At 42.7% G+C, this 24,317-nt stretch overlaps 1 protein-coding gene across 1 annotated transcript in view; it reads right to left on the bottom strand.

The window, feature by feature from the left end:
- Positions 1–22,668, bottom strand: part of SLC1A3 (solute carrier family 1 member 3) — a 76,969-nt gene extending 54,301 nt beyond the window's left edge. Inside the window, exons 1-3 of the mRNA XM_054583945.1 lie at positions 22,523–22,668; positions 20,709–20,984; positions 249–386 (exon numbers count right to left, since the gene is read on the bottom strand). Coding sequence (XP_054439920.1) covers positions 249–386; positions 20,709–20,889 — 319 coding nt within the window. The 5' untranslated portion in view covers positions 20,890–20,984; positions 22,523–22,668. The remainder of the gene's footprint in view (positions 1–248; positions 387–20,708; positions 20,985–22,522) is intronic.
- Between the last annotated feature and the right edge of the window lie 1,649 nt (positions 22,669–24,317).

The raw sequence follows: 24,317 nt of genomic DNA, 5'->3' as shown, positions 1-24,317 counted from the left end.
GTGTAGTGTTTAGCAGGGCACCTCTTTCGTAGGGAGGCAGACCAGATTACGTATTTGTTTAAATCTGTTTCCTCTTGTGATTGGTAAAATACAAGTTATTTTCATTCATGCATTACTAAAGCAGCCTTTCCATCATTTTGAAGGGACTTTTTTTTTTTTTTTCTAGAACAGAGCATGCATCCAGCAGAAACCTAAAGCCCTTGTTTTTCTAAGCATCTTTGAGCACTTTTAACAGAACCACCTGGTACCTGTGACAAGGCTGGAGACGATGAGAGGCAGCACCAGCATCTGCAGCATCCGCATCAGAAGCTCCCCAGGGAAGGAGAAGTACTTGACCTCCCGGTAGCTCATTTTGTATGGTCGGAGCGCAAATCCAAGGATCGTGCCTAAGGGGAGAGAAGTAGAAAAGCTGAGTCTTTTCTGAAACGGAAGTAACAGTCCTAGAAAAATGAGTACAACATTTGCCCGGTGCTTATGCCTGTCTGACAAGAGTCAATTTATTTCAGCAACAGATACTTGTGCTGTTTGGAGGGTAAGGGGTGTAACTGTCTTTTCAGTCAGTCTGGAAGGGTCTGGCTGAGTCCAGGGCTTCAAGTAGAACTTACAGGGGAAAAAAAGCTCTTCCTGATTTTAGCAAATGAACAAGTTCTTTGTCCAACTTAAATGCAGTGGAATCAATTTTGACATGGCTCAGTACAGAGTTACAAAGATTGGGGCATAACTGTATATAATGATGTATCCTTGAATGAGGCAATATAAAACAATAAAAGCCTTATAATAATGAAGTTCCTTCACACCAACAGATGTTAAACAGCTAGCATAACCACTTATAAAGGGCAGTATCATTCTGTTTTTTCCAATTAAAAAAAAAAAAAACAACTCTTCTTGCTCACATTGCTAATCCATCTTCATCACTTCCCTGTCTGCACACAACACTTGCTGTCTACATGGTCTTGATATTGCCTTGGCAACTGTATTGTACAGGCTTGTTAGTTCCTGGCAAGAGAAGACTGCAAAATGAGGAGACTTTTTCCCAAAAATTTTCTTTAAAAACTTCAGGGAAATTAGGGGAAAGAGAAAGGAATTTTCTCCTTAATAACCCTTCTGCGCCTGGACATTTAAAAAATATTTTTAAAAATAACTTTATATGTAAATAACATTATGTATACTATCTTTTGAAATGTTTAAAAATTAACAAAGGTATTGAATAAATTTACTCCTTCTCCTCTTTCTCTAGAAAATTTAGTTATTCCATTATTGTAAATATTTCAATTTTTTTCTTTTTTTTGCCCAATGATTACTAAAATGTGTATTACAGAGAAGTACGGAGTTGTCTAGAAGCTGGCAGTTGGGGGATGGGGAGAGAATACTGGGTAGACACAAGCTCTTCCAAAGAATGCAAGGAGTCCTTTAAGGAAATTGAACAATCTTAACTTCTTATAAAAATGGGCTTCCTTTCTTGTGAAATGGGACACAAGTTCATTTCAACTGTCACTGCAACTCCAGTGTCAACTCTTGGGTCACAGCAACCATGAAGTATCTATATTTTAACTATATACTGTGATATTCCAATTAAGAGTCTGAATCTTCGTGACTAGAAAATCTAGCTGACCCAGGGCCTTCTGGGACCTTCAGGAAAATATTGCTCCCCCCACCCCCGGTGTAATAGTACTATACTCAAGAGAGAAAAGTTGATTGGGAAAAATGTCGGCAAAAGTCTGCCCATATTGGCTCTGCCACTTAAATAGCAAAAAACTAATGTTTCACAGAGCTCTTAGTGCATGCCAGGCACTGTTGGCGGTGCTTTCCTTGTGTTAGAAAATTTAATCCTCACAAAAAGCCCTGGACGTAGGTGCTGTTTAATCACCAATTTACTGGTGGAGAAATCTCATCACAGTGAACTTAAAACGTGCCCAGTTCCAATAGCTACTCAATATCAAAGTCAAATAGGTACTCAAGTGGCAGAGCTGAGATTTAAACCCGGGCAGTTTGGACTCAGATCTCACATTCTGGACTACCTCACATACTTCCTGCCTCTCGAAGCTGAGGAAAGACAACTATTGTTAGTGCCTCTGTGGGTTTCTTTCCAGAATGTTTCCATGCAGACTTAAATGTATGGAAATCACGTGGAATACACTTTTCCATATATGGTCACGATCAGCTTCTCTTTTAGGCCTCATATCAGACTCAATGACTTTATTCAAATTTACTTAATACTTCCTTTGTCGTTGAACACTTAGGCTGCTAAGCATTCTTCACCTTTGTAAGGAACACCATGATAAATATATGTAGGCTGTATTATATCTAGGAATATATACATTTTTAGTGTAGTTTAGAGAAAGGGAACCAGTGCATTTACGAATATGACTGCCCCGATCCCCGTTACCGGATTGCTTTCTCAGCGGGATGGCCCAGCAGTTTACGGCTCCATTAGTGAATGACAAGACCTTATTTCCTATACCTCAGGAGCTGAGAGTATTATCATTAAAAATTTGTTCAAACAAGCAAAATTTATAAATATGATGAGTAAATAGTATGCATGTTTGTTTTCCTTTGAATTTACTATCTAATAATGTTGACCATTTCTCCTAATCGCACTTTCCCCAAGTGTTTCCTAAATCCAAATAGTTTGTTTATATATGTGTGTGTATGTATTTGGTATAGATTCTTTACATGATCAAGATAATTACCCTTTGCCTAAGTATAAAATATTTGCTAAAATTATTTTTTAAATTTGCTTGCCATATACTATTACTTTAAAATATACACGTGTTTTTCATTTTTATTAAATAATGTCCGTGTACCTTTTTTATTAGATAGATGATTTCTTCAAGAGCTATAAATACCCTGACTGGGTAGCAAAAGGTTGCAGGTTCAATTCTTGGTCAGGGCACACACCTGGGTTGGCAGTTTGATCCCCAGGGGGAAAAAGCAGAGTTATAAATTTTAATTTGTCTCCCACTCCCAAGTTAAATAAATCTCTAACTAATTTTTCCTTCTTTGTGCTTTGTTTTAACATATTGAACTTTTAATCTTCCAGAACTTGGTTTGGGGTAGGGCACCGCATTCTGAGTTACAGTGAGCATTATTCAGCACTGCGCCTTAGGAATTAGGGCTCTGGTCCTACCAGGATCTTCCCTGCTTGTTCATATAAATGCCAAGTCACTGTGAGGTAGGTGCTCCACCTTATAGTAAGTAAATAAATCAATACAGATTTATACATTTTACCTTATTTCTAATCAAATGTAATTTCACTGGCATTGATTATGTTTTCTGATCTTTATTTAAATGCATTTAAACTCCTATCATTCAATTATAACAAAAAGTATGCACAGTAAATACAAGAAACTCCTTTTGGTCATTTGGAATGTGAACATATCAAACTATTAGGAATTTTCAATATCCTCCAAGTAACTGCTTAAGATCAGGTTTGGTTTTACAAATTCATCTCTACATTGGCTGTTACTAGAAATGTATTTATTCAAATACAACATTTCCAGGGGTGGGTAGGATCTAGGCTAGTTCAGTAAATCTATTTAAGTTACAATTTAGAAAAAATTGATAGAATAACTGCTCTACTAATGATATAGATTCTAGGAGCAAGAGATAAGTCAGTGTAGATGAAGGAAGGGATTCTCCTTTGTAAATACTAGGGGCACTCGATCCCATCCCCCAAGTCTAACCTTTGCCAGCCCTGACTCCCGCCTCTACATCCACACCAGCTGTGTGTATCCAGCCTCTTTCTCTCCTTGGGTGCTCCGTGTACCTTCTCTCCTCTTCCCTCAGCAAACTCCACGTTTTCATCTAGGTCTTAGAGGGAAAGCGAGTCAGCTCAGTGAACAGTTGTGGGCAACGTGTGAATGATCATGCCTCTTAAATATCTAACAGAGCAACAGCAAGACAGCCAGGGAGCCAAAGTCTCGCGAGGCGGTGACAGTTTTTCTTCTGTCTCCTTCCAGTCAACAAGCTGGTCTCGCTTAGAAGTACCGTCCTGACACCAATGACTCTAGAATGTCTTAATTTCTTTCTGTTCTCCAGCGCAGAACCCACATTTTCTGAAAGCTCCTATTTATAATAGAAACAGCAAAGGAGGCATGGTTTATTTATAAGGGATAGTTTTAGGTCAAATGCTTTGAAGACAGGAGCTGTTTAGAGAGCAATAAACAATGTTATTAATACTTGAAATCAGTGTGTCCTTGACTATGCTTTTGGCCTGTTTGCTCTTTCTGGGTTTACCAAGTGATCCACGTCTGCTCTTGGAGGAGAGGTCATGTTGAGGGAGGGAAACTTTATTGAGCCCTTACTCTGGGTCAATGGTGGCCTGCTCCTCATCGCCACTTTATGAGGTAGATATTGTCGTGTCTACTGGAAAGATGAATACACTGACGCTCAGAAATTAGTTAACTTGCTCAAGGGTATGGAGCTAGTAAGAGGGGATTCTAAACAAAGCCTTCTCCTCCACTTTAATGCCTTTCAAATACAAATACATCCTTGTCTTAGGGCCTGGGTCCAAGAACAATTCTCAAATGAGCCTGGCTCCTGGGTCTTCAGCATCTCCAACCTTTAAACTGTGGAAGCATTTGAGTCATAACCTCATCTCTGCTAAAGGCATCCTGGAAGCACCCAGCCCATCCTAGGATCCGTCACAGCTCCTGCACGTGAGGACTTCAAAATATGGTTATCCGACCCAGGTCACTATTTAAAAGGGTTACACTAAATCCGTTTTAATGGAATCATTTAACTTTTATAAAATGTGTTAACTAAAATAGGTTGCCTTTTCCCTCCACGGCCCACGCTTTAATTCTTGGAAACCGTTGGCAGCAAAAGTGGAAAAGATATTACATGAAAATGTGCTTCCCATCCGTAATGACCACAGCCAACCGTCCTCAGCACGTGCAAGAGGCCAGGCGCTCGCAAGTGCGCTGCCTCCCAGAGGCCAGGGAGGCCAGGACTCTCCGAGGAAGAACCAGAGTCATTGCGAGGCCAGGTGAACTGCCCAAACCACTCAGGGAGGGACCGGTCTGCGGCCCCGGGGCCAAGGGGCCGCCCGGCGCAGCCCGAGACAGTCTTCACCGCGGAGCGGTCCATGCCAGGCCCTCACTCGCGCTCACCACGCTGCACTCACGGCCTCTCCCCGTCATGGTGCTAATTTCACCGGCCTCAGTGATTATGCAATAAAATGCCTGGCTTTTTGTTCTATTTTGAATGAAGTTAACTCAATGTAGAGCTTAAACTGGGAAAAGATTTTGTTGATTTTATTTAATGAAGTCAACACCTAGCATTTTTCAATTCATCTGTTACACGAATACACAAAAGTCATTTTTCTGCAGCGCTCTGCTCCGACAGGCAGCCTTAGGCCTGCGATGAGGTCAGCCCCCTATCAGCGTCCGATCAGGAGGAAGTGCTCTGAATGCGAAGACTGCTTTTTTTGGGGTAAGCAGTTCAGGTTTCTGATTATGTCCTATGCCAGCAATGACAAAACTTTCCCTGCTGCACGTTCTCACAGCCCAACATGCCAGCTTCTCAGGACCCCCTACACCCCGCCCTTCCGACTGATTCGAGGCAGCAGGGCAAGGAGGCCTGCTTCGCCCCTTGGTAAAGCGGCTCCTTGCCTCCGCAGAGCTGAGCTCCATTAGTGGGCACTTATTTGAAGCCCATCGATCGCTGTTCCCAGAGCTGATAAAAACCTTTATGACCACCAGCTCATTAGTGCAAAAGAATGGATGCTTTAGTATTGATTATTCTGCAAAAATAGCAATGATAATCAGAGTGACTTCCCAACAGGATTTGTTAGGGCTGAAGCACACTTTGCTAAGCTTCCATCTTCCTGACGCTATGCAATACCCAGATGTCACCAGCAGTACCCAGATTGCTCACTCTCGGCCAATAGTCTTCTCTCATTCCTGTTTGAACATTTTAACTAGATTTCTAGACTGTAGGAAATATCTTAACTGTAATGTTTAAGGTACTCAAAGTTAACTCTGCTGAACGCTATGAAAAAAAGTGTATTTTAATTTTTCTCTTCTAATGTGGAAAGCTCAAGAAGAGAGTTGTTCAGGGGTTTACTGTTTCCCCTGGGGAGTCTATACAACAAACACTTCTTTGGAAGATTAAATATCGCTTTGCTTTCTAAACTAAGACATAATGTGCACACAGGAGCCTCAGAGAGAAGACCTCTTTGGCTTGCTGCAGAAAGCCAAACGCACACAAATTAAAAGCTAAGGCTTATTTTAAGAATAGAGTCCATATTGAATCTGAAAAGATATTGAAAATATTAAAAAGTCAGAATATATTGAAAAATAAATGAATGCGGCACAATTTGAAGTAAAACTTGGACCAAACCACCCACTTTATCTTTCAATAAAGGCTGGAGTTTGAGATAGTGAAATATTACTAAAGTTCCTACCTCAACTCCAAACCATATCATGAACAGATTGACAGACCAATGCCTTCTAGAATTATAACTCGAAATGCAAAATTCTCCAGAAAAAGAGATGATGCCCCCAAAGAGCTCAGATGCCAGAAGAGAATCTAAAAGTAATAGTGCATTGATCTTGAAAGACCTCGCGTTCTGGGGCTGGCCATAAGAAAACTCCCAAATGCCCACCCAGATGGACCCACTGGTTCTGTCAGCCTTATGCTGCAAACTGGTCAGCAGGCATTCAAACTCATACTCAGAAAAAACTTCAGCCAGAAAGTACACCATGCTGTCCCTTCGTATGCAAGATGGCTCAAGGAAATAACAATATGACATATTTTTGTTGATAGTGGACCACTGGTTTTATATGAAAAAATACTACTATTTCTCAGCTAGAATTTTTTCATTTTTTGTAACAACAACAACAACATGAACCTAACACTACTTTGTCTCAAGGTTACAACTATCATGACATGTAATGTGTTAGATATGATGTGTGATGTTTCAAAATCTCTGGAGTGACATCCATCACCTTTGCCATAGTCTCTCGGTTAGAAGCAAGGTGACAGGTCCCACCTATACTCATAAGTGAGCTGCAGAGAGTCGTCCGGGGTCTGTCTAACCTGCACAATCTCTAGGCCACCTCACCAGGCTGCTTCCCCTGTGGTGCAGACAAACTCATAGAAAACATGCTCTCTAGATGTTCGGTGAAAGAGTGAAGCTGGGATTCCAGTTCTAGCCCTGCCGCTACCTCTCTACGTGATTTTCTGCATGCCTCAGTTCCTCCCTCACCCAATTCATAAGCAAAGAAGGCTCCAAGACTTAAACATCACCCTCTTTTTTGCATGGACTACAGAAGTAACCTTCTAACTGGTTTTCCTGCTTCCACTTTGGACCCCCTACAATCTATTCCCAACAGAATATCCAGACGGACCCTTTTAAAACCTAGGTCGGAATGTCGCTCCTCTCTGTTCCCTCCACCGGCTCCCCATCTCATGTGGAATGAAAGCCTCAGGCCATGCAATTTCTGTACCTGCCTGCTTCTCTAGCTCCACTATATTCAGAACTCATCTCCTTCTCCATGCCTCCTCACCTCTGTTTCAACTTTTGTCTCCTCGTTGGTGTAATCCCTCATTAGGGCCCTGGACTGGCTCTTCTCTCTGCCTAGAACATTCTTCCCAGGTAGTCACAAGGTTTACTTACTTTAAAACCTAGTTCAAATTCCTTTACCAAATTGGAGACGTTTTCTCTTACTATTTTTTTTTTCAAATAGGTTTCCAATTTCTTGCTCTTCCCTAATTTGGTGAAGGAAATAGACATGCAAGTCCAGGAAGCACAGAGTTCCAAACAAGGTGGATGCAAGGAGGCCTCCTCTAAGACAGATCGTAATTAAAATGCCAAAGGTTAAAGATAAAGAGAGAATCTTAAAAGAAGCAAGAGAAAATCTTACAAGCAGCATGAGAAAAGACATTAGTTACGTATGGCGGAGTTCCCATGAGACTGTCAGCTGATTTCTTAAAAGAAACTTTACAAGCTAGAAGAGATTGGCAAGAAATACCAAAGTCATGAAAAGCAGAGACCTACAGCCAAAGTTGCTCTACCCAGAAAAGCTTTCATTTAGAATTGAAGGGCAGATAGAGCTTCCCAGACAAGAAAAAATGAAAGGAGTTCATTATCATCAAACCATTATTATATGAAATGTTAAAGGGACTTATTGAAGAAAAAGAAGAGGATCAAAACCATGAACGATAAAATGGCAATAAATATGTATTTATCAACAACTGAATCTAAAAAACAAACTATGGGAATAAGAAGAGCAGAGATAGAATCATGGATACAGAAAGCGATTTGATGGTTGCCAGATGTGGGGAGATGTGGGGAATGGATGAGAAGTGAGGGGATTAAGGAGTACAAATGGGCAGTTACAGAATAGTCACGGGGATAAAAAGTGCAGTATAGGAAATGGAGTAGCCAAAGAACTTATATACATGACCCATGGGCATGAACAAAGGTGGGGGAATTGCCTGAGGGAGAGGGGGTGCTGGGTGGAGGAGGGCAAGGGGGAAAAAGTGGGACAACAGTAATAACATAATCAATGACATATAATTTTTAAAAAAACCTTAGTTCAAATGTCACCTTTCTTCATACGGCCTACTTTGAACTTTCTTCTCCCTTATCTGGCTTTGTTTCTGTAGTTCTTATCACCTTCCAAAATACAATATAATTTTCTAATTTATTATGCTTATTGTTTATTATTATCTCTACCTGCTAAAATATGAGCTCCACATGATCAAAGGTTTTGATTGTTTTTTCCATTTTCTTCACTGTACATTAAGCCCTCAAAAAAGCTCCTGGCCCAGTAGGGGTTAATACACTGTCAAATGAATGAACCAACAGGAGGACTGTCCCCCTTTGGGCAACCAGGGACCATGAGTGCGGGGTCCCCAGCTGCTGTTGAACAGTTTCCTGGATGGAGGAATCACTGTTCTGCAGTCAGCCTTACCTCCCCCGCTCTCTGTGAGCATGGGGGCCTAATCTCAGGAACGCTCCTCTCTCCCACACCGTGATTTCTCTCTCCTGATCTGTGAAACTGGTTCTGGAGTGAACTATGATTTCTCTCATGCTTAGATTCTAGATTCACAAACGAGGAGCGGTAGCTCCTAATCCCTAATTCTCTCACGAGGCTGGTTTTCTGAACATGAAGGCCAGCAGGTGGGACTGATGCTGTAGAAAGAACATGGACTGAGCCAGACATGAGGTTTCTGGACTTGATACTGCCAGTAAATTATGCCAGTAAATACTTCAGTGACTTAAGCTTCATATCTCACCTACAGGATTTACTATCACCATTGCAGAGATGAGGAGACTGAGCCCCAGAACGAATAAGCTATTTGTCCAAGGTTCCGTGGCCACTAAGTGATGTTGGCGGAATGAAATTTCAAACTTTGATGTGCCTGTGTCCACAGTCTGTGTCTTCCAGTCACATAATCATTTTGAGTCTCTTTAAAAAAAAAAAAAATCTGAAAAATGGGAGGGATTGATAGCAATAGGCAGTATCTGAGATCCTCTTGAACTTTAATATTCTCAGCAAAATGTTCTAAATTTAAAAGAACCATATAAACCAAAAAAAGCAATATAAAGCTTAACTTTTTTATATGGTTTCATCCTGTTTCTTCTAATGAATTAAAAAGTCTCAGATAATGCATATGATGGCATATAAGTCAAATATGCTCTATAAAGTTTGCCTCTACAATTATTAAGACAGGCATGCAATAAATTACTTGAGAGAGCGAATAAAAGTGCTGTTTCAGGGCTAGATTGTAGCCCAGTTTGGAGAAGTCCTAACAAGCCTGTCTCATGCCAGCCTGATGAAGCTGGTGGACGTAAAGTTCCGTTCAGGTTGTTTTTACAAAGAGGTCAAGGGCATAGTGATGAGTTTACCTGTAAAAGGGGTCTGCGGGCCCCGGTCTTTTGTTCCAGCCCAAACTTCCAGGCATTTTCTGGTGAGAAGCTAGTGTTTGAGGTAACCTTTCAACCCCCTACCACCTCCCCGTTCCCACGTTCCCACGTCCTTCAGAGATTTGGGCCCTGGCTTGGCTCATTCTTTTGTCCTTTGGTATTTCCTGTTGCTGGAGGTGTTCCCACCTGCTGCAGCCTGGTTCCACCCACGGTGCCCAGATGAACCAGCCCTGAGGGACTGATGACCAAACAGGGCGCAGTTGCAGACTCAAGTGCACATGGTGTGCAACCTGAGAGACAACTACCAGAGGAAATGAAAGGCCTGGTGCTCTCTTCCTAAAACTGCACTAACGTAGGCTGTGTGCTATGGTCATTTAGTTTACAAATAATCCTACAGGTCTTTTTCAAGGTCTGAGCCATTGTCATTAAAAAAAAAAAAAAAAAAAATCTTCTAGCCTGGGCTGGTGTGGCTCAGTGGATTGAGCGCTGGACTGCAAACTGAAAGGTCACTGGTTCAATTCCCAATCAGGGCATGTGCCTGGGTTGTGGGCCAGGTCCCCAGTTGGGGGTGTGTGAGAGGCAGATCGATTGATGTACCACATCTCTCGCACATTAATGCTTCTCTCCCTCTCTTTCTCCCTCCCTTCCCCTCTCTCTAAAAGTAAATCAGTAAAATCTTTGAAAAAAGTCTTCTATTTGAGAAACAAAAATCATCAGAAATAAAATGATCAGAACCTTTTTACCTTCCTTTCTGGTGAAAAATATTGTTCTGAGTGAGTAGAAACTGGAAATGAAATATAAGTAAAATTGCTAAGTCCCCCTTATGCATTTTGCCTGTGTGTTGTATGGTTGCCAGCCCCCACAAATGGTGAAGTCCGCTCATCCTCACCCGTGGCAGCGGCAGCGGGGAGCCAACGGTCTTTTAAATCCCACAGTTTGGGAGAGCAAATTACCGCCTCTATGGAGTATAAATTAGCAATACTTAATCAAAATTACAAATGTGTATACCCTTAGCCTCAGCAATTTCATTTCTAGGTATGTATTTCATAGTTACCTGGATGAGTAACTTTTACACAAAATTGTTTTAAAAATAATATCTAAGGATTGGAAACAACCTAAGTGTTTGCCGGCGGGGAATTACTAAAACATAGCATGGCACACCCATAGCACGTAGCCCCAAGAGAGAACGGGGAGGCTTTTTATGTGTTAGCAAGGAATAACATCCAAGAAAAGTTGTAAAGTGAAAAACACGAGGTATGACGTGAGCTGTACCCAGTATGCTACTATTTGTATACAAAAGGCAAAAAAAAAGTATTTATTTTTATGCTCATAAAATACCTCTAAAGGCACACAAGACACTGGTAACAGGGTAAACTAAATACCTGGGGGACACGGGAGGGTGGAATACTTCCATTCTTTTATTCTATGCCATTTTGTACTTTTTGATGTGGGGCAGTATAAACGCATTTCTTACGTAAGTAAAATAACAAAACAAGTAAGCAGAAAGAAATGACCCACCATTAAAAAGTAACTCTGACTCAATTGTATTCTACATCTCCCCTGCTAGACGCTTTGATCTTTCTAAAAAGTCACGTTGGGTCTGGCTTGGTTTCTCCTGCTTTAATTTGCTTTAACAATGAGTTTACTTAACCTAGGCCGCGAAGAGGAAAAGTCACTGGTTCTCCCATTTATGGTGAGCGGGTTAGTTTCCGACCAAACAGCCTTTTTTCTGGAGACAAGGAAGTGAATCTAAAACAACTCTGAACTCAATGCCTATAGGCTCATTTGCTGCTTCAATCAGTTTGCCGTTGGAGCTGCAAGAACGCCGGGGCTGCAGGCGCGCCCTGTGAGCCACGGGGCGGGGGCAACGCGCTGGTCCACCCTCCGCCATCCATCGCCTCCTAGAGACCATGGCACCGCCAGACTTACGGAGCCCTGGGAAGTTCACTGAATCTCAGCTTTGCTTACAGGACGACTTTGTTTGCCTTTAAAAAGCAAATCTAAGAACACAAACTAAATAAACAGATAAGAAGATAGCTTTGGTCAGAGGCAGTTTCTTAAAAGACCTCCTTTCCCTCCACATCCATCAATAAGCTGAAGACACCAGCAAACATCTACATCCCTGGGGTTTTGCCTTCCTTACTTTAAAGGTGGAATTTCAAGCGATGCAGTACGTCTAAAGGCAGGGTGAGAAGGGCAACAATGGTCCATCTCTACTCTCATGAGGGATAAATGAGCTTCATCTTATAAGATTCTGAGTACAAAGTCGCTCACTGATAGCCCGCTGTTTTCTCCCTGGGAAGCAGCAGCAGGGTGAGGTCTGGAATCACTGCTGGAGAACTGGAGAAGTCTCTTTGGGGACAAGAAGAATGGCGTTGCCTTCTCTGGAGACAGAAACTTGGTCTTGAAATTCAAAACTTAAGTGTGCCTTTCAACTTGCTGCTCCTAAATTTACCTACGAATCTTTGATATGATACACAGAAGAACAAGGAGTGCCTTTCCCCACCTTATCGTAATTCGTCCAGGGTATAGCTTCCTTTATCTAGTTCTGGTGTTTTTTATTCTTCTCTGGTTTCAAAACCACTTGGGTATATCTCTTTTTGTTGTTGTTCTTTTTTGAAAATTCTTATTTATTGATTTTAGGGAGAGAGGAAGAGAGGAGAGAGAGGAAGGGAGAGAAAGAAAGTGAGGGAGAGAAACATCAATTTGTTATTCTATTTATTTATGCATTCATTGGCTGATTTTTATATGTGCCCTGACCTGGGATCGAACCTGCCACCTTGGCATATCAGGATGATGCTCCAGCCAACTGAGCTACCTGGCAAGGCCTTGAGTGTATCTGTTGATTGCGCACAGTGGTAGGAATATTCTTGGTCTAGGGACTAAGCTCTGGGCAATTTTAATAGCACTGATGCTTGACATAAAACATAATTTTTATCCTTCATGAGCACAATGGCTGAACTTTGTGTCCTGAATCGCTCCATGTGTTTCCTCATCTCGCAGCAATGATATGCTCACCTCGCTGCCAGGCCAAATACTTGATGGCTGATAGCATCCCAGTGTTCCATAAATACTGAGTGCTCCAACACCTGGAATGCACAACTTGGAAAAGGCAGTGCTTACATTCCAGGAGCCTCTTCCAAACAGCGTGGGCTCTGCCCGACCTTGCTTACTCTATAGCAACAACAAAGGGCCACAACTTCCACCCCCTGACTCACAGAGTGGGGCAGGAGGCTGGGGGGCAGCAGCAGCTCCTGGGGAGGTGTGCCTCCCTCATTTGTGTCCTCAAACCATGGCCCTCACATCCCAAGCCAAGCGGTGGATGCCCATCAAGAATTCAAAACAGGAGAAAAAGGTTGACCGTTACATTGGAGGGGATAGATTGGGAGGTCGTTGGCAAAGGGAAAAGGTCCTTCCAATGGTATAGTGTCATGGACTACAAAACGCTAGTCTAATCTCACACATTCTGCTTTAGAGGAAGGCATAGTAGACTTTGAATGATAGAATTTTGTAGTTGGAAGCAGACATAAGTCCAAGTGTACGTTGCTGTTGAAAAAATATGGGGCCCAGAGATTTGTCTTAAGTCATAAAGTGAGTTAGTGGATGGCAGAGGCAGATCTGTAACCAGGACTTTAGGCTCCCTGAGCTTTCCCAGCTGCATCCCAGACCTTCGCAGACCCTGATCCAAAGGGGGACACATGAGCCATGCATTTCCATTGCTCTAGGGGGCAATGGGGCAGCACTTGGTCAACTGTAACACTGCAACAATGGAAGGTATTATTACTGCAGGTAATTGTTCTGGACACACCTGCTTATTTGATTACCTACTTGAAAGAGAAACAAATTTGAAATTGCCTGCTCCGTTTTCTCATTATTTGAATTAGCAGGAAGAAAATAGAGCAAAATAAAATCCAGAGATCATCTCAGAACATTAAGCCTTCAAAATAACCTTTACCAGCTCTGCTAGAAACCAGCAACATTTCTCCCAAACTTCCTGAACCCCTCATCCCGTCTGATGTGGGTGGCAGTCAATGAGCAGGAGACACCAAAACGACTCTCACATTGGTCCCAAGGGGCGTGAACGAAAAATGCACTGCTAAGTACGTTAAAATACTCATTGAAGACATTTTTTTCAGCAACTCCCCACGTTGCCGAGAGAGGTATCTGCTGTCGGGCGCTCCCTCCACTGAGCAGCCGGCATTGTCGTGGCAGCTGCCTGGGGACTCCTTTCTGCTTCGGCCCAGGAGGCCAGGTAGGGAAGGGATTGATAATGACAGTATCGCTTACCCTGGGGCTTTCATCGCTGCCTCTCAAATCCCTTTACAACTTATTAAGTCTCTTCCTACAACCCTCTTGGCTCTCTTCTCTAGCCGAGGAAACAGTAGCCACTTCTAGACCTAAACCAGGTGACTGTCCTCTTCCCTCCCTGCCCCCTCGTCTCCCCACGCCCCTAGGTCTCAGTTCCCTGGCAGGCCAGCAGCATCAAATCAGTGTGTATTTTCACACCATACCAGAGGAGGGGTGGAAGCAGAAGACAAGGCCTTTACAGTTTCTATGGACATTTTGCCCGCCAGGCATTTAAGGAATTATTGAAGGTTATGCGGTTGTGATACGCATCTTGGCAGAGAGGTATTACAATTACTGTTTTGCACATAAAGACACAGGGGCTCAGTTCTAGAACTGGGACAAAACCCTAAGTGTCTGACTCCAGAATCTGTAGCTCTGGTCCACTCTACGAGACTCTACTGAACCACACCCCCACGATAGGGGGCAGCGCCCCGGAATGCTTCTGGAGAAGGTGGGAAAGGGGGCTGGGGTCCAAGTGTGCCATGAGCACAGGACAGCTACCGCTGCCCCTGACAATTTTCCGGTGTTCCTGCTCCCTGGGGGAGAAGACGAAGCAGAGAAACATCAGACTCTATTTATGCACAACCCATGCACACGGACAACAATGTGGGGATTGGCTGGGGGTGGGGAGAGAGTGGAGCTGGCAGAGGGAGGGGAAGGGGAGAAAAGTGGGAACAACTGTAACAGCTTAAATATTAAAAAAAAGAAAAAAGGAAAAGAAAGAAAGAAACATCATACTCCTGTCCTTACACCCTATTCCTGACTCATTCCTCCAGAGCACGGCAGTGCCAATCCACACTTCTCGGCTCTGAAGGCCTAACCCAGCCCTCTGCCAGGGCAGCCAACCCTCCTCCCGGCCCTGGCCCTGAACTCCCTCTCCCTCTTCTAATTTCCAGGAAATGTGGAGGAAGCCGTAAGTCCAAACCCAGAAATCTGTTCACCATTCTCTGGATTCCTGTTGCCCAACCTGCGTGGAGATGCCGCTTTGGGGTGAGCTGAGAGGACGTCAGCACGGCCACCAGACTGCCCACACCGCTTACTCAAGTACTTGGCTCGTCTGGTCCCAGTAACAGTCACTTGCGTGCAGTAACTGATAGCTGACCACATCTGTGAACCTGAAATGTTGCATACGTGTCGGAGAAAGAGAATACCACTGTAGCATTCCTGGCGATCGCTTTCTGTCATAAAGGGCCCTGGAGTTCACACAGCCCTGAGAATAGACTCACAGGATACTGTGTACAGGAGGATAACCCGATTCATTGATCATTATCCATTGAACATTCAAAGACAGCACCTGTCCTCGCTCAGTCTAGAGATGGTAGGAATACCTTACAAATCTTTATGGTGAGCCTCTTGCACTGTATCTCCACTGCTCAAACCAATGTCTCAAACTCAACATGCCCCTAACTGAACTTATTACCCGCCCCCATGTCTTCCTATGTTCTACCTCTCCTGGTGGCACCATCACCCCTTGGTCACCTGAGCCAGAAGTCGCACCATCGGCTTGCAGGCCACCTTTTCTGTCAATACTCACATGTGATCAATCGCCAGGACTCAAGAAGACCCTGGTAAAGAGGTGTCCTTTCATCTCTTCCTTTCCATCCTCCTACTGATACACCGGTGCACACCCTTAACTAACTGCTACAATAAAACAAGAACGTACGTTCCCTGAGTATGGCGAGCAGTGCCCAGGACCATGTGGAGGATAAGAGTGTGGACTTGGAGCCAGAACCGTGGATTTGAATCCCGGTCAATATGCATCAACTGTGGGATAAGGACCCGAGCTTCAGTCTGCTCATCTGTAAAGCGGGAATAAAAATATCTCCCTCCCTGGCTTGTGGTGAGCACTGAATAAATGAATATACTTACAACACGTACAACAGTGCGTGGCACCCAGTGTAAGTTTGTAGGATATATTATAAGTGTAATGGTAGATGAGGAAACCAAGGCTCGGAGCAGTGAAATGTCCTCTTTAGGATCACGCAGCTACCAAATAATACAGCTGGCACATGAACCCAGGCCTAAAGCAACATCCTTTTTTTCTTCCACATGGCACACCTAGGTTGTTAATAAGAAAGTGGAACCTCTAAAGTGCCAGTACAGAAAGACATACATGGAACAGTGTGGAATGAGATATGCATAATATCTCATTGAAAAAAGATGTTGAGTGACTTACAAACTCCCCTATTACCACCTGTGACCCTGTATATTCTTTTGCCACCTCATTTTCATCCATCTCTCCTACTAAACTACCTGAGGGCAGACTCCTCAAGGCCTAGCAGCACAGGGCTGGACACACCTTATTTAGTATTTGTTAAACTGCTGAATAGCATTGAATTATTTTTAAAACTTATTTATTTAGCAAATAATAGATAATAGAAGACAACACATGAATGCGGTAAATGAAGTCAAACTATATAAAAAATTATTTAGAGCAAAGTACTATTTCTTCCACCCCGTTCCCCGGACACTCAGCTCCTATCTCCGGAGGCGGCCATGATGACCAGTTTCTTACACACAGGTCCTTCAGGGATATTACGAAACTGCATTCAATTTTAGTGACATGTAAGCCTACCATCAGAGATTAATTGCCAAAGGTGCTTTATGCACATGTAGGCCGTACGTTTTCTTTTCTGAAAATTCACCAATTTCTCTCAACCCCATTTAAGGACAACCTGACACGACATCTGCATGCGCGCCCGTGTGCACCAAGCGCAGAGGAAAGCGCCGGCTGTTGCGCTTGTGGACCCCATCGGGGAAAACACCATCCATATCCAGGCGATGCTGTTTACAGGTTCCCTCCCCTTGCAGCTGAGCTCATTATCCATTTCTCTGGCCTGAGTCTTCATCTTCATTGTGCAACTGGTCCCCTGGCCGTGGAAGGAGACCATTTCTGGGAAAGGAGGGGACAAAGGACTTCCCACATCTTTCAGTGAGAGGTCTGAGGTTGCTCTGACCCCACTCACCAAAACCTGAAACAAGCAAGTCCTTCTGGGAGGAAGAAAGACTGCGACTACTCTCCTCAGTGACTACTCTCCTCAGTGCGGTCTGCTAGACAGATGTTGGCACCGGCACCGGAAGGCACTTTGCTACTTTAATAGTGAACTCACTCGAAGGGGCTTGGAACTTAGCATGGCCTTCTCTCAGGCTGCTACCCCAGGCTGTGTTACACGGGCGTGGCACACGCAGGCTTTGACATCACATAGAAATGATATCAAGTTGCCCACGTGGTTTTAAGCCTGCACTAGCAGAGGAGTTGGTGTAAAATATTTACAGTTCTCTGCTTTATTCTGAATATATGGATTCCCATGTCTCTATTCCTCTGTAATACTTTCTAATTTCCATTTCTACATGCACAAGGTAAATTTCACTTTATTTCTAAACGACAAAACAGACTGAACAAAAATTTATCCTAATATATAGGTTTTCTCGATATTTACTTTTCTGTGATTAAACCTTAAGAATTTGCAAACTAAAAAATTGCTCTAGTTCATCTCATCTTTGGGGAAAATAATTATTTTATTCTTCCTTGCTAGCATCTTTTCAGTTTATTCCTATACTGCAGCAAATAAATTCAAGAGTTGATGTTTGCGTATTTTTATTTTTAAATTTATTTCATATTTAATTGTCTATTTCAATTTAATTGTTTCAAAATTATTTTGAGGGTTAATGTTTAGACATGTTCTTTCCCTATTATTTCTTTGAGGGCTGATGTGGACATGTACCCAGTGACTAGCTCAATGGAGCCTTTGTTTCCCCCGGGCCCTCATTGGAAGATGCTCCAAGAGATAACTGAAGGGTTCTTCCTTCTCTCTGAAATCTGTTTGCTACTAAGTTGTCTATTTGTGATTCCAAGTCTTTGGTGTAGACTCAGTGGTCTCTCTGACTGTCAATGAACTCTTTTTCGTTTGTGTCTTTGTGAGTGCCTTCTTCTGGTTCCTTCTACCTCCTCAGTTTCCATTAGAAAAGCCAACCACAAGGGCACCCTGCCAAGCCATCTGCCCCAGCTCAGCCAACTCACTGCCATTCTCACAAACCTAAGGAAAGTCCTCGCTGGGCTAGGAAACGATCCCAGAACTCATAGAGAAAATGGATTCTTTAATCCTGGCAATATCTTCCTCCTATTAGAGACGTTATCTCTTCATAACCAGGAACTTCCTTCTCCACCAGTCTGCTTTCTATGCTCAGGTTTTTATCACTTTCCATTCCTCTGTTCGTTAACTGAAACATTTCTGTCCTGGAGGCTGAACTCTCCTGGTGCTTAGAAGACCATTTCAAATCAGCGCTTCTGCATCCTTTCCAAACCTACTCCAGTATCACTGAGCTCTATTATTATACACATAGGATCTCAAAATAAATGGGTAGTTGTTTAATGAATGAGAGGAATGTGGTTTCATCATTTGTAGGAGGTGTATACGTTTTCTGCTGCGTATAAACATGTAAATCATATGGTAAAATGACAATGCTGTCTGAATGCATCAAGCGCTGCTTGCTTGTCAGCCTCCACCAAGACACAGCTACGTCGGCACCTCTGACAAGATGTCAGCTAGTCAGCAGAGCAGAGCGGGGGGGAGGCAGAGAGGCTGAGAGAGCACGAGAGCCTGAGCTGGACTCCAGCTCCAGCATTTACTGGCAGCATGTCAGTCAGGTCAAGTTTCTCGATCTCTCCGTGTTCAGTCTCCTCATCTATAAAATGAAGATCGCAGTAATCATCCCTATGCACTCTCGTCATAGACTTGTTTAGGGATTAAGTAAACTAATCTATACAGAACACCTAGAAAGTAGCCGGAATAGTACTATATATAACTGTGCACTGTTACTATACAGCTGTTGCTTGTCTTGACAATGAGTATAATACAAAGCAAAAAAAAAGAGGGGAGCATACAGAATTTTACAGCAACTTTCAAGACAAAGACACAGTCCGGCCATACTCCTTCCAGGAATGTATTCAAACCTGGGCACTAACGAATGAAAGCCATTACCTCCCCCACTCAGTCAGGACACTTTGTCTTTGAACACCTCTAAAATAAACTAAAGTAATTCATCAGCAACTAGTACTAAAAGGAGCAAACCCCTGGCTGGTGTGGCTCAGTGGACTGAGCACCAGCCTGCAAACTGAAAGGTCACTGGTTCGATTCCCAGTCAGGGCACATGCCTAGGTTTAGGCCAGGCCCCCAGGTGGGAGCATGTGAGAGACAACTGATTGATGTTTCTCTCACACATCAATGTTTCTTGCCCTTTCTTTCTCTCTCCTTTCCCCTCTCTCTAAAAATAAATAAATAAAATCTTTAGGTATAAAAGAATAAAAAAATAAAGAGGCCAGGGATGTTGAAATGGAATATATCTAAAGTCTTGTGACAAACACTGGCCTGCTGTATTCCAACTTATCTGCAATTTAAGAATCCTATTTGGGGGAGGGGGGTGGAGTTATCATTGCATTTACATGCTACTGAATTTTCTTAGTTTTTATTGTCATTCCCTCTTTATATCTGATGGAGTTCTTGGCAAACACCAAGATAGAGATTGAAACTATACACAAATGCCATTTTTGCTGACAGATTATTAGAAATTTAAGTCAAAGCATTTTTTTTAACAGTATGGCATTGATTAACATGTTTATCAGCCACAGGATTTCTATGTGGGTTCAGTCATAAGTTCCAAGTACGTAAGTAGTTTTTTCAGCAATATTGTAAAGTAGGATCAATGCCACCCGTAAGTAGTAAACTATTATTTCAGATACCAATACATCAAACAAAACAATAGTGTGTTATTAGTACCGATTGCTGTCAACCATGCTAAATTTGTAAGGGGATGAAATGTTTCAAAAAAGGTATAGCAATTTATTGGCAGGCACTTCAAGGCAATGAATGAAAGAGATCTGTGTTAACATTTTCCCCAGTTTCCATTTCCCAGTCACTTTATGAGAGCATGCAAACACATTAGAAGACGCAGCCTTTACGTCTAATCGTTGGATACTCAGCTTGCAGTCAGCACCAGTTAGGTTATAATTACTCTTGGGGACCTTAGGGACATCTCAGGGTGTACTAATTGTATAAATTAGTTTTAAGTGAAAGTGACATTGTACAATGGTTACATTTTGGCTAAATCTAGCATGCTTGCTTTTTTTTTTTTTTCCCCACTGCTATTTAACTGCTCAGGAGTAATGATTAAATTATTACTCTTTTGTTCATATATGAGATAAGAAAACATTTGACTTACTTCCCTTTTCACACAATCAATTGATTTGCATGATGCCTAATGATGCCTTTTTCAGATTGCCATGAGTTTATTGGCCCAAACATGCCAACAGACTGTCATTTAATGGGGAGAAAAAAGTCTTCAAAGTCAGAGAAAAGCCTGGGCTGGGCTATCATTTTGAATATTACCATCAGTTCATCTGATAATATTCCAGGCAGCCAGGTGCCCCAGAGCAATAAGATCCAGTTTTTTTTTTTTTTTTTTTGGTTGTTATCAAGTGACTTACCCACAATGACTGCAGTGACAGTGAGCAGCACAAAAGCATTCCGAAATAGGTAATTTTTAACATCCTCCTTTGTGATGTTCTGCACTTTTTTCTTGGCCAACAGAGTGCGTTTGCGGACTCCCTGCTGGAATCTCTCCACCCTGCCTCCCCTCCGCGGCTCTTCTCCATCGCTTTTCGTCATACTTGACTTCCCTAGGAGTGACTTGACTTCTTTGAGCTCCAATGTCTAGGAATCACCCCCCAAAAGCCAGATCTCTTTGACGCTGGAGAACACAGCTAGAAGGGAGAGAAAGAGGTAAGAGTTAGTCCTCTGCGGGTGAGAAGTCAGTGAGCTCCACAGCAGGGGAAGCTGTTGGCAAACTGCATAATCTCAGCAGGAATCAAGGGCTGGAGCCACGATGCTGAGAATGTGCATATTTTACAGTCCACGTGTGAGAAATGTGCCCACATTCAGAATGTATGAGCAGAAACCTGTGTTCTATTTTTAAAAATTTGTCTTTCCCCCTCCAGTGAGGCTAGAAAGTGTTCATCAGAGCTGGGTTGACCGAGTACCCTGCACACCTACCTCATCTCCCAGAACCTACCTGAATGCTTTGCACAATATTCACCCTCAATAAATATCAATTGAATTGAATGTACAGGAAACACTCAACAATTACCTGATGGCTTATTGTATGCATAGGGGAGGGCATAGCCAGGCCAATGCAAATGAGTATTGATATTTCTTAGTTGGAGCTTTCTGTTATATATAATAAAACAACTATTTTCTCCATTAAAATAATCATAATATTGACCAGCAAATACGGACATGAAAAGTAACCACAGGATTTGGGAAATACATTTGACTATTTCACAGGGTAACTTTTACTTTTTTTCCCCTGTGAAATAAGAAAAGTACTCTGGGCACATTTATAAATGATCTGAAATCATAATTAATTTTCATTTTTGTTACAGGTACAAGTACAAAGTAGTATTGGTGTTTGTGGCAAACATCCTGAAGTCTTCCGAGGAAACTATCACCGACTTGTATTTTAAATTTTAGGATTTCTAGAACAGATGAGGAGATGAAGCCGATTTGCATTCCAAACATTACAGTGTGTGGTTTCTAGTTTCTTTAAAGTGTTCCTAAGTTATTAAAATATATCCAAGTAAATCTCCCCAGAGGTGGAAGTCCTGTTTTGAAAAATCAAGGGGTACCTCCTGCTGCTTTACAAGATTTCTAATTCTTAATCTCTGCCATGGATCAAGCCGAGAAAAACTCCGCTTGCCCCTGCGACGTGTTATCTGGCAGCGCAAGCCACCAGCGTGCGCAGTGTGCAACCGTTGGGGAGGTAACTGGAAAGGACATTCCTCGGGAAAAAGACTTGCTTCACAGATTTGACTTTTAAATAAAATTACAGGATGGGGCCAGCGAATAATAAGCCCTACAGTGTTTTTTAACATCTCAGAGCAGATTAAAAGTTTAGGGAGAAGTGATGAGAAGAGTCTGCCGGAGATCAGATTTTTCTCCCTTAACCTCTGATTCCCTTCGCCAGTCAGTCGCTTTTAAACAGTCCCGCTCAGCCTTGACCATTTTCTAGGTCTCGAACCACGGTCTGCCCCTCATCGCCCTGCATGACTGAACTCCAAATCAACACAAGACACGGCGTACAGAGACGCCGCACGCTGCTGACATTAAATCACCAGCTCGGACTTTCTCTACCAAAATGGCTAGCTTTTACTCTCGCTGCTCCTCTGCTTGGGAAACCAAATCCATTGGCAGAGAAGTGGAACGAGAAATTCAACCCAGCGGGAATGCGGGACCTTAGGCTTACCTTTTCTGATTCTGTGAAGGGTGGGCGAGGGACCCGAGGCGATGACAAGGTGAATTCGCGAGCAGGTAAGAGCGGAGGAGCAGCACGCAGAGAGCCAGGCAGGCATGTGCTCTGCGACTGCTAGTTACTATCGGGGCAACTTAAGGAAAGGGGCGGAGCCTGTGCCCGGGAAGCGGGAGTGGGGAAGAAATGAAAACACCGCCGGGGACGGAGCCGGGAAGCCCGGGGTTTCTGGAATATTGATTAATCTTGGCAAACCAGAAGCCTGCTTGCTGGCTTTGTTTTGCTCCTTAGGCCACTTTCACGCTTTGTCAGTTCACTTTCATTAGAAATGCAAAACCGGGACCAGGAAGAATTGAAGAATGGAGCGAACACACACTCAGAAAGCTGGAAGTCTTGATTAGAAACGTTTCAAAGAAGACTTTTCTAAGGCTAAATTTAATTATGTCACATTATTGCAGGTTTCCTCCCCTTGAGGAAACGCGAGAGTGTGCTCTTTTGCCTGGTTGTACAGCTGTTACGAAAGAGTCCCTCTTTTTGGAATTGGGGAAATAACTGGCATTTTCTTGGGACGACTCGGAATGCAATCAAGTATGGAGGGGGAAAATGCCTGCTACAATTCTCTAAAGTTGCCTAAAGTTACTCAAAACACAAGATGAGACATGCCTCTCTTTAAGCAGTTTAAAGTCTATTATAGCAAGCCTGCCTTGCAAAGACTAAAACGGTCAGACACACAGAGACCAGGATCTTTGCTGAACTGTAGAACCAAAATTATTTTACGACCAAGAATGTAAATACACATTTGAAGTTCTGGGATTTCAGAAGATAAGTTGCTGTGCAGAGAGATGCCTCAGTTTTAAAGGATGGTAAATGTAACGCCCTCCCATCATATTTAGGAACTAGAAAATTCTCATTGCCTTGAGAATGTATCTTGCACTCCTAGTGTACTTCTCTTAAGGAGGAAAATAGGTTGTGAAAATAGATTAAAAACTTTTTTTTGACCCTGACTCAGCTGTAAAACTTTGACATGAAGAAAAAAGTTTAATAGAAACAAAAACCAATACCAAAAGTTAGTATTCCTATTCATTAAAGCTCACATTCCCCATGCAAGACCTACTTAATTTTTGTGTCTGTTACCCAAGAAGAAAGTATGGCTTTTTCCTGCCTTAGCAAATTCAAGGGAGATTCTGAAGATATGTCTCTGGCCTGCTCCCACTGTGCCATGTCCCTTCTGAGTAGCTGCTGGTTGGAAAGCAATGGTGAATCGCGTGAATGCTATAAAATGACAAAGTTGCAGCAAGTATAACAACTTTTAAATCTGGCATAATTTGAAGAGTTTATTGAAAGTACATGCTCTTGACAGCCTCAGCCTTCGACTGTCTTTCTTTTCGCTGATATCCTAGGTCACTTAGCATCTGTACCACGTTGTTTAACTCTAAATTATATTCTCTTCTACTGCTCCTTTCTTTACAAAATCCTGTTAAATTCTGGGTCCTCAACTAGATTGTAAGTTCTTTGAGGACAAGAACCAGTCCTAGGCCTCATATATAGTAAACATTAAATAACTCATAAGTGGATGGCATAATAGTAAGGGTATGAAACAAATACTTTTCAACCTTCTGTGTTAAAACAAAACTCCTGGGTTTTACGCTGGCACTTCTGGTCTAGGTGTGTGGAGCAGATGTCGTTTCTTAACACAACGACCAGATTTTAAAGCACTTATTTATTGTATGAAGTCCTTACTGGGCCATGGGTTTAAGGCTAATTTGTCCACGTTTATTGACCAATATTTCCA

The sequence above is a fragment of the Pteronotus mesoamericanus genome, unplaced genomic scaffold, assembly GCF_021234165.1.
Source record: "Pteronotus mesoamericanus isolate MK-2021 breed Mesoamerican mustached bat unplaced genomic scaffold, CSHL_Meso_final contig_75, whole genome shotgun sequence".
NCBI lineage: Eukaryota > Metazoa > Chordata > Mammalia > Chiroptera > Mormoopidae > Pteronotus > Pteronotus mesoamericanus.
This window is presented reverse-complemented; position numbering and strand designations above follow the sequence as displayed.